General features: G+C 37.7%; 4 protein-coding genes across 5 annotated transcripts; 1 reads left to right on the forward strand and 3 right to left on the reverse strand.

The window, feature by feature from the left end:
• Positions 1–140: 140 nt before the first annotated feature.
• Positions 141–4364, reverse strand: LOC117488773 (RING finger protein 212B-like). The gene is made up of 12 exons (XM_034137861.1): positions 4265–4364; positions 3784–3836; positions 3607–3681; positions 3256–3362; positions 3072–3174; positions 2942–2970; positions 2805–2845; positions 2711–2735; positions 2542–2608; positions 456–507; positions 339–375; positions 141–231 (listed from the first exon to the last, which is right to left on the reverse strand). The coding sequence occupies exons 1-12, from the start codon at positions 4362–4364 to the stop codon at positions 156–158; spliced, it is 765 nt and encodes a 254-aa protein (XP_033993752.1). The 3' UTR covers positions 141–155.
• A 1702-nt stretch (positions 4365–6066) lies between these two features.
• On the reverse strand, positions 6067–8638 carry LOC117488870 (zona pellucida sperm-binding protein 3-like). The gene is made up of 10 exons (XM_034138021.1): positions 8505–8638; positions 8257–8423; positions 8063–8166; positions 7339–7433; positions 7069–7249; positions 6893–6998; positions 6700–6785; positions 6410–6501; positions 6275–6341; positions 6067–6207 (listed from the first exon to the last, which is right to left on the reverse strand). The coding sequence occupies exons 1-9, from the start codon at positions 8599–8601 to the stop codon at positions 6277–6279; spliced, it is 993 nt and encodes a 330-aa protein (XP_033993912.1). The 5' UTR covers positions 8602–8638; the 3' UTR covers positions 6067–6207; positions 6275–6276.
• Positions 8639–9634: 996 nt separating this feature from the next.
• On the reverse strand, positions 9635–11937 carry LOC117488519 (zona pellucida sperm-binding protein 3-like). Of its 2 annotated transcripts, none has more exons than XM_034137484.1 (10): positions 11871–11937; positions 11606–11790; positions 11423–11526; positions 11258–11349; positions 11003–11183; positions 10824–10929; positions 10662–10750; positions 10037–10128; positions 9840–9948; positions 9635–9751 (listed from the first exon to the last, which is right to left on the reverse strand). In XM_034137484.1, coding segments are annotated over exons 1-10 (1026 nt in total). In that variant the 3' UTR covers positions 9635–9750. The 2 variants fall into 2 exon arrangements, with proteins under 2 accessions (XP_033993375.1, XP_033993374.1); XM_034137483.1 differs by having other exon boundaries at positions 9836–9948.
• Positions 11938–12536: 599 nt separating this feature from the next.
• On the forward strand, positions 12537–14214 carry nedd8l (NEDD8 ubiquitin like modifier, like). Its single transcript, XM_034137485.1, has 4 exons — positions 12537–12713; positions 13502–13549; positions 13640–13722; positions 13810–14214. The coding sequence occupies exons 1-4, from the start codon at positions 12696–12698 to the stop codon at positions 13931–13933; spliced, it is 273 nt and encodes a 90-aa protein (XP_033993376.1). The 5' UTR covers positions 12537–12695; the 3' UTR covers positions 13934–14214.
• The last annotated feature ends 42 nt before the right edge of the window (positions 14215–14256 follow it).

The raw sequence follows: 14256 nt of genomic DNA on the forward strand, positions 1-14256 counted from the left end.
CAATATGATAATCTGGAACCACAGGGTAACGTCAATGGAACAATGATAAATTGTGACATTAAATCAACATCCAACTGTTACTTGGCAAAAACATGTTTTTCTTTAACTAAGAAAACAAAGCTGATGTAGACACATCTGGCTAAAGACTCCTTAAATCAGTGCCTGGGTGACTGTAATGATAATCCACTCATAAACGGGAACTGGAAGGCATTAGGAGTCTGACGCTGAGTTCTGGGGAAGACAGAATTGGACTGACTCACGACTACACGAGAAAACCCTCCCTTCTTGAAAATGTGATACAAAGTTTCACAACAGGTTATTCGTAAAGCATTTCTCACCTTGTAGGAGTAGGAGTGTTGTAGGATATTGGAGTTCCTTTTCAAAGACAGAGGTGAAAGGATTAATGATTAAAGATGGACTGCATGTTACAGCCAAAGCGTCTTCACAACACTTACTGTGTCCATGAAGTGAACTGTGGCTGTGAATAGGGGTAGCTGATCCAGGAGTCTGAAAAAAACAAAGAGCATACAACATTTTAATTGATAGCTGAATATGAATTACTAATGACCAGGGTCGGGAGGATTACTTGTAAAAATGTATTCCGTTAAAATGATTATTTAGCTGTAAAAAAAAATCAGTAACCTAATCTGAGTATCAAAATATAGAAGTAATGTAACATGATTACTTTCTGTTATTTAGGATTACCTCAATATCAAATGCAATGAAAATAAATACAAGAGAAAATATTATCAATAAGATGTTTTTTACTTAAGTGTATTACGTAAGACAACAGTAACCTTATGTTAACTTAAAAAATAAGAAACAAAGATATATAGTATCGAAAATGTGTCCTCTGCTCAGAGATTTTATTTATAGGAAAACCTGCCTTTCATCGAGCATATTCAGGCAGTAGCATATACACCAACGATGAAACACATGAGCACGTACTACAGTTTAGAAAATCAAATCTGAGCTGACAGGAAATGCTCCGTTTTAATTGAATACATACAGTTCATACACACTATTTTATAAACATATAGGTTCACCCTCTGATTAAAAAAAATAACAAATGAACCAAAGAAAGTGAAAAACATAAACCTAATAGTAGGCGTATTGATTCACACCTAAAGTATTAGCCTACAGAACAGGAGTTTACAAAGAAGACATTCAATCTGTTCCTTTTACAACAAACACTATATGATATTTTTGGGATTTTTTTAGTAACATTGTAATCCTGCTAGTAATCCCCGATAAAAAAAAATGCTGAATCTGAATAAGTCTTTTTTTTATGTACATAAATCTAAGGGAATTCTTTGTATCCTGATTACGTAATCCCATGATGTGTAATCTGTTACTCCTAAAACTACTAATGACCACCTGGTCTATGAATTTGTAATTATTTAGAGCAAGTACAATCGTTCTTGACCCTTAGAGATGTTTGTCTCACAAAAACATCTCGACTAAAGATCCACTGACTAGCTTCTAGAGGTTTCAACCACAGTTCAGTCTTCATCAGTGGATGGAGATCTGAGATGAGACCTCCCTGAACGCTTTGATAAAAGCTATTGATGACCTTGATTTAAGATTATTGTATTGTCAAATGGTTTTAAATCTCCTAAAAGTTGCACAATTCTTTTACTCTGGCACAACAATTTCCTTCAGGATAAATAAAGTCTTATCTTATCTCTTACGGCACGTCCACACAGCGGCGTGCGTTGAAGCTTCAACGCTTCTGCCCATTCACTTTGAATGGGGTGACGTCACGCTTCGCCGAACTGCATTGTGGGAGCGTCGCTACGCTTTGCTCGCGGTGCTCGCTTCAAAAGTTGAGCAATGTTCAACTTTTGAAGCTTCGACGGAAGCGTCAGCCAATCAAATCATATGCCAGTACAAGCTCTAGCCAATCAAACCGCGTGCTTGTGTGTCCGGGGCGGGAGATTCATGTGATTGGTTGTTGGTCGAGTTTCAGACACGCCCGCCGGCAAGCTTCAACGCACGCCGCTGTGTGGACGGACCGTTACAATCCCTTTAGGAAATAGTTATATTTTTTCAGTTTTTTTAAATTAAGAAATACTTTTGTTTATAGAAGTTCCGTCAGGAGGCTGAACTCTCTCCCCTCTCTCCCCTCTCTCCCCCTGACCCCACTGGTCCTGGACTTTAACACCACACACACTCAAATCCAGCACAAGACACTTTTTTTTTTACGCTGCTATGGACAGTCTTGCACTAATGTACATTCTCAAAGATATTGAAGTGGCTGTTATTTTGTATATATTGATTGTTGTGCTTTTATTTAGGTGTTACTGTGTGCATATGTATAAATGTGTCTTTTGATTGTGTATATATAGGTATATACATATTTGTATATATATTTGTTTTTGTATTCGGGATTGTGGGAAACGGTATTTCGATCTCTCTGCCTGTACACACAAACTGAAAGATTGACAATAAAGTTGACTTTGACTTCTACAAAACATTAGAAGACTAGAAAGTGTTATATAAATACAGTTCATTTAAAAATACTATAATAAGGAGACTTACTGTGAGAGAGGATAGACTATGACCCCTGTTTCTGGCCCACACCTGAGACTCCGCTGAGCCCATGTAACTGTGGACAACATGTTTGAGCATTCAATATTTTGACTCCTTTTATGAAGTGTAGATATGTTATGCAGAGGGAAATCCACCAGGACAATGATGTAATACATACCTCATGGTTCTTGGACGAGGGGTAACTAGCAAAAGGAAACACATACAGATAGATATAAAACAACAAAAGCATGAACTGTTACGATTCAACTTACCTGGGGAGGTGACAGCCACAGGGAGTGACATTCTTTGATTTCTATATATGAGATAAAACGTGATTACTCAACTGTTTTAAAACATTTGAACACTAGAAAGTTCATGAGGATAGTCCTGATATGAGCATTAGTTTTACCCATCTATTTGAAACTGTCCTGGTGAAACCTTTGGAAAAGAGAAAGTATGCAAGCTATATTAGATATTTTACTATTCCTGAACATTTTGGCAACATGAACATTTTATTTTCTAGACTTTGGAACACTTACCCGCCGCTGAGAAAGGGGCTTTTTCAAATCAGCAGTCTCTCTTTTCAGTTCTGAAAGCTGCTTTTTAAAGTTAGCGTTCTCTCTTTTCAGCTCGGAGAGTTGCCTTGGGATGGGAAGAAAAGCGTTGCAACCAGGGTTTTTATATTCACAGCCACAGAGGAACAATAATAGGTTCTAGAATCACCTGTAAGCCTGCTCACTGACTTCCTTCAGATGCCTTTCCAGCTCCACAGACTTATGCTTGAAGTGTGCCGTGACTCTTTCCATCTGTGTCCGCTGAAAAAGTGCAATCTGAGGAGCATAAAGACTGATATTAGGTAGTCTTTCAGTAAAAATAGAACGTAATGAATATAAACTTTTGGATTATAGTTCAGGGATGCTTTTAATTGTGTCTCCTATCACTCTAAATGAAGCAATGTCTTGTTGAATGACTCACTGACTGACTATTCATTGAATGACATTTAACATGCCTCTTTAGCAATTAAATAGGAAATCAGCAAGGGCTCTTGGGGGATGCTGCACAGAGGAGACAGACCTGTGAGATGTGCTCCAGCCGGGACTGGATGAGCTTCACAGGATCTTTGAAAAACACCCTTTCTTGAGGCTTCATCTGAAATACATAAGATAAAATAAGTTGGATGGATAAAATAAGGTCATTCTCTGTTGGTGGTTTCAGACAGTAAGCTGCAGTGGAGATGTTAAACTCACCAACCTGGTCTGTGATGGGCAGAAAACTGCAGGTGGCTCCACAGACACTGCACTGCTCTGTGGGAAAATACATCATTAGAAGGGGCCAGAAAATGTCTAATTGAAGTCACGATGTTAAAGAATTTTACTTAAAAAGTGAAAGCAAATCGATTTAGCGTATTAGCTGTCTTATTAGTAGCAAAGTGAAAAAAATCAATATACACCATCAACTTTTAACATTTATTGTAAAAAAATTGATCAAGTCATTTTATGAAAAAACACTAATTGTCAAGTAATATTTTGATAGCTTTTTGTGAGTTGTTATTGATGTAACCTTTTTCTTGCATGGTACTGTGATATATTGTCATATCGATGGCGTGCCACTGAATTTAATCAAGTGAAAGTTGTGGTAGACTTTGTGATATCAGCAAATTGTCGTATTGTTTTCCAAAGAATCGATACAAGATCTTACCGTGTTGTATCTTGGAATTCACACCCCTACTTACCAGATGTAATGCATGCTTCACAGCAGATGTGGCCGCAGCTGCTCACGGCAAACTTCGACCCACTCCTTGTAAAGCACTGATTACAGTGGAACCAGTCCATTTTAGATTACTCCTCTGCAAACACAAGATGACAATTCACAAATGATAACTTTTCAGACTTTCATTATATTAATTCATTAGTTTTTACCCCTTCTTGAGGCTGAATGGGAGCATATCACTGCAGGCCAGTTACAAAATCTTGTGGAAAGTCTTCCAAGAGAATTAGACACTTCTGAGAGCATATTAATGCCCATGATTTTGAAATTACATGTTCAAAACAAGGTGACGAATGCCCTATAACTCTGACAATATAGTGAACCAGTATGTACATAATTTGATTTTACCTATTTATTGTTTTTTTCATTTACTTTATGGTTTGTGAGCTGAGCTGTGTGATTTTTTTAATTTAATCTATTAATTTATTTTCTGAGGTTTTACAGTCCTTTACAAATAAAGCTGTATTATATTGTATGATTTATTTATTTTTTACTCAATATTTTTACATTTGGGTTTACAATGATGTTTTTTTTGCCCACAATGTATTAGTTGTACATTCATTACACCCACACCTTTGCACATAGTTATACATCTAGCTGAATTCTGCAATGACAAGACACACACACAGTTAGGTATGGCAACTTAAAGTGTATATAAAGTTAGCTTCTCATTAACCATGCTAATAGGTGTATTTATACCGTTAGCCCCAGTCTATGTGTTAGCAACCAAAATGTTTGTAAGCTACAGTAGCTTAAACAAGTTTGATTTGGCTGTCTACTGGCAAATATTAGGGTAAGAAACCGACTCAAAACTTACATTAAACTTTACCAAGAATATATCTACTTTCATTTTGCTTACATTACCTTTCGCTTTGTTTAGAAGTCGTTGAAGTTTTATGCTAATAGAGGGGTTATTTTTAGCCGGCTTCAAAGTCCCGCCCTCTGCGCAAATAGCGGTTCTCTTTCCTGATTGGCAGAGACGTTTGATGACTCGTGATCTGCAGCGTGTTCAAATATGAATGCGTGTCTGCTACTGGGCTGCAAAGTGTGTATCGTAGTGTCAACTTTTATCATAGTATGTTTTTTCAATTAAGCAAATTTGGCTATGGAAATATTCAAGTTATAACGTTCAAGATATTAAATGTGCCTTGAAAAAGTAGGCCTATGGTATTAAGGGGGATCCCAGAGGTTTTTTTTTTTTTTAAATTACCTTTATCGGTTCGGTTGCTTGAAATACTTTTGTATGCAAAAAAGACAATTCTTTCTCTCCTAGTTCAATAAATATTGGGCTAAATCATTGTCTCTTTAGTCATGAACAAAACATATTTCTAAGGTGAATAGGAGTGAAAAAGTGTATTATGTACCAAGTCATTCTACAATTTAGAGAGTGTGTTAACATTACACGTTGAACTAAAATGACTGAGTTTAGCCTTGACCTGCTTGAAGAATACAGGATAAAATACTTGCATGTTAAGCATTAACTGTTAAGAGTTATTGATGTGAACTAAACTTTTAATGTAATCCAATTGCTTTCTAGATTCATTTAATGTGATCAATATTTTTGGGAAATTGACACATCACAGGGAAAACACTTTAAAACAGACCTGGAAATGTTCTCAAAACAAACTATCATTTATTGCATATTGCAACCAGATGTGTGCATCTTTGTTTTAGCCAGAAATTAGGTCATCATGATTCAGTAATACAGCTTAGTTTAAACCGTTTCACACAAAAGGCAAGTCAAACTCAATAATTTGAGAACTTCAATTAAGTGGTTCAGATACATTATTTTATTGGCAACATACAATCTGAAATGCAAAGAGACAGGCTCGCACTAAGCTTACGAACCAAGAATAAAAACCGAATTCAGATTGAAGAAACCAGTCAGCGAAATGGATCCATTCATTCCTGTTGGGAGAACAAAGTTTAATGTAGCCGTTCAGAATAAATGAATATGGAAATACGAAACCCTTACCTTCAGGAATTCACATCTGTGATGGTAAATGGCCCAATGACTGCTTTTTGTACCATTCCATGTTTCTCTGCAAACATATATATTTTAGTACAAGTCAACAAATCAAGTGTAATACAGCGGAAGTTGTGTACATACCTGACACAACACTCCTCTGCCTCCTTGACTTGCATTTCGATTCACAGCAGTCACAAAGATTGCTCTGGGCCAAGTTGTCCAGCAACTCCCAACTGAGTTCATGAAGATTGGATGAAAAGATAATTAAAATGCATCTCAACTCTTCCAAATAAAGTCTCCACAAAGTTTGAACCGTTATGAACGGGATCCATCTGTATCTTCAGTAGACTGGGCTAAAGCTGAATAAGTCATCTCATGTAAAACTAATTAACTACAATTCAAATTCTGATATATTGAAGTCATATTTTTACCCATGCCCTTTGACAAAGTGGCAGGCTTTCTTAGTGCTGTCAAGACCATTGGGATCCCAAGCCAAAAGTTTGCAGTGGATAAAGACCTGTTGAGTAGAGGGAAAATATAGGAGTCATGGCATAAATTAATCTCAGTTTCCACAATAAAACCTTGCATCTGAACAAAAATGTACAATTTAGAAGGCCAATTTACCTCTTCTCCCATAGCAAACTTAAAGGTCTGAAGTGATAGGCGTATCTCCGATGACTTTTGCCTAGGTTCGAATTTGGATCGTGACGACACACTTTCCAAAAGACATCTGTTGGGTCAAAGACAATTAATTAACATACTACCAAAATAAAAAAAATGTAAGTCAATGCTTGACTTACCCTTTATTGGAGATTATAGGGTACATGGTGCTTTCAGGGTGCAGCTCTGGTGTGGTAGCTGCTACACATTCCTCAAGAAGCAGCAGCAAGGGCTGATGGGTCTTCTGCACCACACTAGCCATGATGGGGATGATGGAGCCCAGAGGAAAGCTTGTAGATTCAGCGGGGCCTGAGAAGTCGTCTAGGGCAGTAAACAGGAAAAGAGTCATTAAGTTACAAAAGTCAGGGAGAGCTGCCGTTTGTAGAGAGTTTCTCATGTTGTTTACCCACCATTCATAAGGCCAATGTTAAACTGCAGATCTCCTAGACCGTAGGTTTTAAACACCGGGTCATAGATCTGCTGGCTGGAATACCAGTCTTTGGGCCTGCACAAAATAAAGCAGAATGTGTAGAAAATGCTGCCATGTGAAACTGAAAACGTATTAGAGCGAGACTGTGTACTCACATTTACTTAAAGCTCATTATTAAATGTTACTCCTATGGTAAAATCAATGTTTATTTATATAGCCCAATGTCACAAATGTTACATTTGTCTCAGTGGACTTCACAGTTTGTACAGAATATCAGTATGACAATACGAAGTCATAAAAGACAGTCGAAAATAAGTAGACATTAACTACTTCCTCCAAAATGCTAAAAACAAGAGTGCTGATACTTAAATGTGTGATGTCCATTTAAAACTATGGGAGCAACTCAATGGACAATGAATTGGTAAAAATGACAACACAGAGTGCACATTGGGGAATGTTCTCAGTAAATCCGTACATTTTTTGTTGAGAATACTCAACCCATTCATTGTCTATGTAGCAGCTTCAGACTTTTTACCTGATGACAACAAGTTTGAGACGGACTTCCATGGTGGATGGCTTTGAGAGGGAGAAGCTTATTATCAAAATTGAACTTTCCCAGGCCATGGAAATGCCACATTGGAATTGTTAGTGAAGGGTGGTGTCACCCTTTAGCACCTTATGTTGTAGTTGGTATGAACACTAACCTCTCATATGCACAGACAACTGGGTGAGTGAAGGCCAAATTGTAAGAATCCGCAGAAGCAACGTAGGTCAGATCATTGCTGTACACCAGTGCATCCCCGGTGACCTGTTAGAGAGACAAAGATCCTCCTGAGAGAGCTGTAGGAAATATAGCAGACTCACAGCTTGCAGGTTTAAAATATATATACATACATACCAGTATCCTAAAGTTACAGTCAGTGAGATCCACATAGAAGTAGGCCTCACTTGCCGAGAAGCTGGTTGGGAAACAGCTACCCAGACGGAGAAGCGACGTGTCGGCCTGGGGTCGGCTTTCTGTCCACATCAGCGTCACAAAATCTGGCCCACAGTCCACTTTCATGTCTGCAACACAAAGAAATTAGGTTTAGACTCAACTATTTGAGTCAAGGATAATAACATGACTTTAATTGTTTCAAGTCTTACCTGCATATACCGCCATGGCAGCTGCCAGGCTCAGAAGCAGTGCACCTTGACAAAATGAAACCATCATGACTGAATGCTTGCTACTGACACAGTGCATGTTCTTATACCTTGTTCCTGAGAGGCATTAATCAAGATAACGTCTTTCAGCTGGTGCCTGTCAACAGGCCCAGCTGCAGCAGCCCGCACACTGATTACAGCATGGGGAGCATCCAATCACATTAGTCCTTACACCCAATTCATTTTCATTCAGCTTCATCAGCAGCACAAAATTACCATTTGTTAATCAATTTATTATCCTGTCCGACTACCTTAAATTCTTATTTAAAATACTTTAAGGATGATAGTGCATGGGTTGTCTTCCTGAGGTTTTGATTTAGTTTTGCTGTTATATATATTAACATTAATACATGTATACGTTGGGATTCTTTGTTCAACTTCAAGTCATGCAAGAAAAAGTTTTCTTTGAGAATTAAAAGGCGAGTCATTTCTAAACAAATGATCATTTGGGGGAAAGTAGTATTCCTTTATCAGATGTCCTGTATTCAAATGTGTTATTTCTGAAATGTTTCAGTTCATTTAAGTTGTATTCAGTGTGAGAAAATATCCACACATCTGAATATTAGATTTGTTGCTATGTCATCTTTAAACACGTGCCATGCAGGCCATCCCTATTGATTTTATATTCATGGCCTGAAAGTAAACTATGCTACATTCAACTGCAGGCATTAGTGCCCAGAAAATAAATTCAGATCAGAATTGTCTTTTCAAATGAGGCTCAACATAAATTGCCATAGTTGTAATACCAGACAGATCACTAATAGCTTTTGAATCTGGTGGTGCATGTAATGTCAGAATATATATATATATATATATATATATATATATATATATATATATATATATATATATATATATATATATATATATATATATATATATATATATATATATATTTATATTGATTGTGCAGAGCTCAATGGAAAATGAAAGAAAAATTCAGGGGCTATACTCCAACTCACATGGCCATTACAATTTGTCTGAGGACTTAAAAGGTTCCATTATAATTGACAGTATCTTTCAGTGACAAAAGTCACACATAATTAGTACAATTCTACTGATGATGGACACAGTTGAGGAGTTGACAACAGTTTTATTTATACAGAGATTATAGACAATTTTAATCTGCATATGGATGTCGTCCACCACTGGGCCCTCTGTTCAGTCTCCTCAATCTTAGACTGGACTTCCTGTTGAGAAAATGTTTAGCAACGTTAGTCTTATGGCAAGTTTTGAACAAAACTTCAAGACAAATACCATAAAAAAATAAATACTCATTAATCTTGGTCAGCAATGGAAACATCTGATGCATTGTGGGCATTTTGTTGCGATGGATCCACTATGATCAGGGGTCCCAACACAGAAGTGTGCCTGAAGCCTTTGGATTCTGAGGTGGAAAAAAAAAAATATATAACTTCAAATTGAAAAAGACTATACTAGATCAAAAAGCATACAAGTTGGCATAAGAGCGATACCCCATTCGTCTCCTCTCTTTGAGCGGGTGTTGCAGGTCCTCGAACAGCAGTCACAAATGGAGCTCTGCATGGGGTCATCCAGGAGTTCCCATCTGAGGAAGCAACAATCGTAAAGGCTCAAATACATCAGCATGGCTTTAAAAAAAGAAATGTGTATACACAGAAAAAAGCCATTATATGTTGTATGTTTCTATTAAAAAAATGTTTTTAATTATAAATATCAAGTTAATAACATTTGCTAAAAAGGACCAAAAGATACATTTCACAAAAGCTCAGGGCTTTTTTAATTTAGGCCCATCTCATTAGGTTGACTAATCATTTGAGTGCCCCTCCTTTTAAAACGAATATAGTTATTCTTAAATATTTTACAATTATCATTTGTCACAATTGTTGTCCAGACTTTGTTAGTTAGCAGGAGATCGTTTTTTGTAGATATATAAAAGCACAATACTGATCAAAGTACATGCATTAATCTACTTCAAATTGGATATGTTATGCTAAAATAAGCTAACCGCCTTGGCTAATGGTGCATACTTGTTGCACATGGCATCAGTTGCATTCATCCTATTAAACTGCTGGCAAGAACATGTTCACATACTTCCAACATATCAAACTCTTCCCTTACCGGTCATTTTCCTTTACATAGTGGCAAGCTTTCTTGCTTTCACTTAGAACTTCAGGATCCCATGCGAGCAGTTTGCAGTGAATGTACACCTGAGGAGCACATGAAACACATTTTTGCTAGGAACCAAATATTCTTTAGAGCACTTTCCATTTACCCCCTCACCTCCTCGCCGAGACCAAACTTGAAGGACTGCAGGTAGAGGGTGATTGCAGACGAGTGGTACCGAGGGAGAAACCTGGAGTTTCCCTTCACACTGTCCAAGAGACACCTGAAGAAATTCAGATAAGCGATAAGGACTAAACTCCAGAAAACAATTAAATAAATCAGAGACTGGATCTCACCCCTTATTGCTAATGATGGGGTACACATTGCTGTCAGCCTGCAGCTCAGGTGTAGTGGCTGCCGCACATTCCTCCATGAGCAGCAGCAATGGCTGATGGGACTTCTGCGCCACTGTTGCCCATATTGGCATGAAGGAGCCCAGGGGGATGACATTTGTCTCCGCTACCGCCGTTATTCTTTCTGTAACGGGAAAAGTAAAAACTGCTTAGTGTGCGTTTTTAGTGTGTTTTGCCTTTGGGAGCATGAGCCCTCACCATTTAGGAGCAGCATGTGGAACTCCAGACCTCCTCGGCCTTCGACAACACTTGACCCCAAGTTCATGAAAGGAGGAACCCACCCCTTAGGTCTGAAATATATTAACAACATTTATCCCATACATCAGCTTTAAACTTGAATTTAAATAAGAAAGAAACTCCTACCTTGGATAAACACACTCGATGGGATACACTTTAAGTGCAGGACTCGTCCTTGGTCGGGGCCTAAAAGTCAACTCATTTTTGTAGAAGAGTTTTTTCCCTTTCATCTGAAGAAAAAAAAAAAAAGCTCATTATGACATTAATAAGGCTGAGAGATATTTTGGTGAAACATGGAAGTTACATTACCAGTCTTTTAAAATTGCAGTCAACTAGATTGTAGTTAAACTCAGCTTTCCCCTCTCCGCTGGGCATAACATTAAACTGATTTGCCATGCAGTTTCCGAGGAAGTGACGAGCTGCATATGGCACCAGCTTCGGAGGGATCGTCCATGTGATGCTTATGGAGTCTTTTTCACAGTTTACTTTGATTTCTGCAAACAAATCATTATTATATATTTCCCTATACATTCCCCAACAAAAGCAGATGTTTACATGCATGTGCTAAGAATACCTGCATTAGCAACAGTTGTTGCAAAAAGAGCCACGACTATCACACCTAGGTAGAGTTGAGTCCCCATGACTGAATGATCTAGATCACACAGGAAGTGACACCATTTGTAGACTTCCTGCCAAATTAGCTGAACGAGCAACACCTGTGTGAGAGCAGGGCAGCACTTGGTCCTCTGTTTACTTATACTGGGGTGTAATTTCACATACTTGCAATTTCATTGTAGAGTTTTCATTTGGATAATATCTAGTACACTTATTCAAGTACATTTTTTTTTTTTAACTCTACTTAATTGATTTGTCAACAATTACCTGATTATTTTACATACAACACTATTTTTAAAACAATACAATAATTCAGATGAAACTACTTAAAGGCAATTTTCTAAAATCAGCCCAACCATAACAAGCTTCCAAGTCAATATACTTACATGTTATAATAGTTATCAAACAATTTAATATGTGTACTTTTATTTAACCGATAACATTATTTTATATGTGTACTTTTATTTAACCGATAACATTATTTTACTTAATTACAATTTGTATTGTAATGCATTATTTATTTGGAGGTTGTATTGCAACATATGTGTAATATCTAAATACATCTTTCTATATGTAACTTACAAATCTATTTTTGTTTTGTTTACCAAAGCGGAACCACTTTTCCTTGGGCTCTGGCTCCATCACGTCCGGAGCGTTTAGCTTGGTGCACAGGAAGTAAATTCAATTTAGCCAGACAAGTAGGTTGTAATTCGCTGGTATATCAAGTGTTTTGGTCGGTAAACAATTCTTAACATTAAAATCTGTAGTCTTTTGAGTATTCAAGATGCTGATTAAAGTAAAGGTAAGACCGTGTTATTTTTAAATATACGCGTACTCTTGTTCGCTAGCTCCTAGCTGCTGTTGTTAGCCCGCTAACATCAAGACCGGTCCGCTAGTTTATTTTTGGGGCAGTCATGTAATATAATCACGTTTCTCGTTCTGTGTTATTTTATTTTTTAATGTTTGCCTTGTGTTGGCCCAATATTGTCTAGAGCTATGGACTAGCTAATCTAGCAACATGCTGCTCTTTCGGTTAATACCATTCAGTAGCTGTTATTTGATAGCTTGCTAACTTAAATACACTAGCATGAGCAGGTTAGCAAATTATTTCGTACATTTGTGACCCCTCATTTTCTGAGGACAACAGGATGAGTTTGGGACGTACAGATAAAAACACGATTATGCTATTACTAGGGCTGGAATTATTTTTAATCTAACCTAGGCCTAATAGTTAATAGAAAGATAATGGTTCAAACATGTTTGGTAACTATTAGGCAATATGCAACCCACTCCCTGCATCATTGGTCAGTCCAAAATAAGACGTTTGGAGACGTCACAAAACTGGTGGATTGATTTATCAATAAATAGAATATTCATCGATTGCATCCTTGCTATTACAGTTCTCTCCATCTAAATATGCCTTATTGTTTCTCTTTGGTGTAACGTGTGAAAACTATTATTGAAAACTGATCATTTTCTTTTGTAGCCACCTGTGAAATTCCCATGTGTGGAATTACAAATTATCTTTCAGATTATTGTGTGCATCTTAAGGAACCAAAGCTTGTATTAATGTGATGTATTACCTTTCAGACACTCACCGGAAAGGAAATAGAGATTGATATCGAGCCCACAGACAAGGTGAAATATAAATCTCTCTTTAAGATACATGGCCTGTATTTGCTTCACTCTAAGGCACCGTATCATTTGTTGTTTTTGTGTAATCAAAAGGTGGAGCGAATTAAAGAAAGGGTGGAAGAGAAGGAAGGGATCCCCCCGCAGCAACAGAGACTCATCTACAGTGGTAAACAGATGTAAGTGCCTCTATTGGATCTATCTCCACTCTTCACTGCGAGATGCTCTTATTTCATTTCTCTAAATCATCTCTCTCTTGTTCCCAGGAATGATGAGAAGACGGCCGCAGACTACAAGATCCAGGGAGGCTCCGTGCTCCATCTTGTGTTGGCGCTAAGAGGCGGCTCGACGCTCCAAATGCCCTGCACACACTTGCCCTCCTTGTCATGAGTCGCTGTTGTCATCAGTGCCAACGCTTAAGGTGTCCGTCAACGTCTAACCATGTTTCAGCAAAGAGATCTGAAATCCCACGCTCTCGGGCCGACACAAACAAAAGAAAAATCAACCAACAACAGCAGCAAGAAGAAAAAAAAAGGACGTTCTAATTCCTTTGTAGATGTGTTTTTTGTTGTAAACCCACATCTGACCCGTTGATGCAGGCACCCATGCAGTACAAAAGACAGTTGGAAAACACTGTGTTCTTTTTGCTTGTGAATAAATGCTGAAATTGATTCAATCGTTGTCCTGAATACACTTACACCAACACAAGCCGC

The sequence above is a fragment of the Trematomus bernacchii genome, unplaced genomic scaffold, assembly GCF_902827165.1.
Source record: "Trematomus bernacchii unplaced genomic scaffold, fTreBer1.1, whole genome shotgun sequence".
Lineage (NCBI taxonomy): Eukaryota > Metazoa > Chordata > Actinopteri > Perciformes > Nototheniidae > Trematomus > Trematomus bernacchii.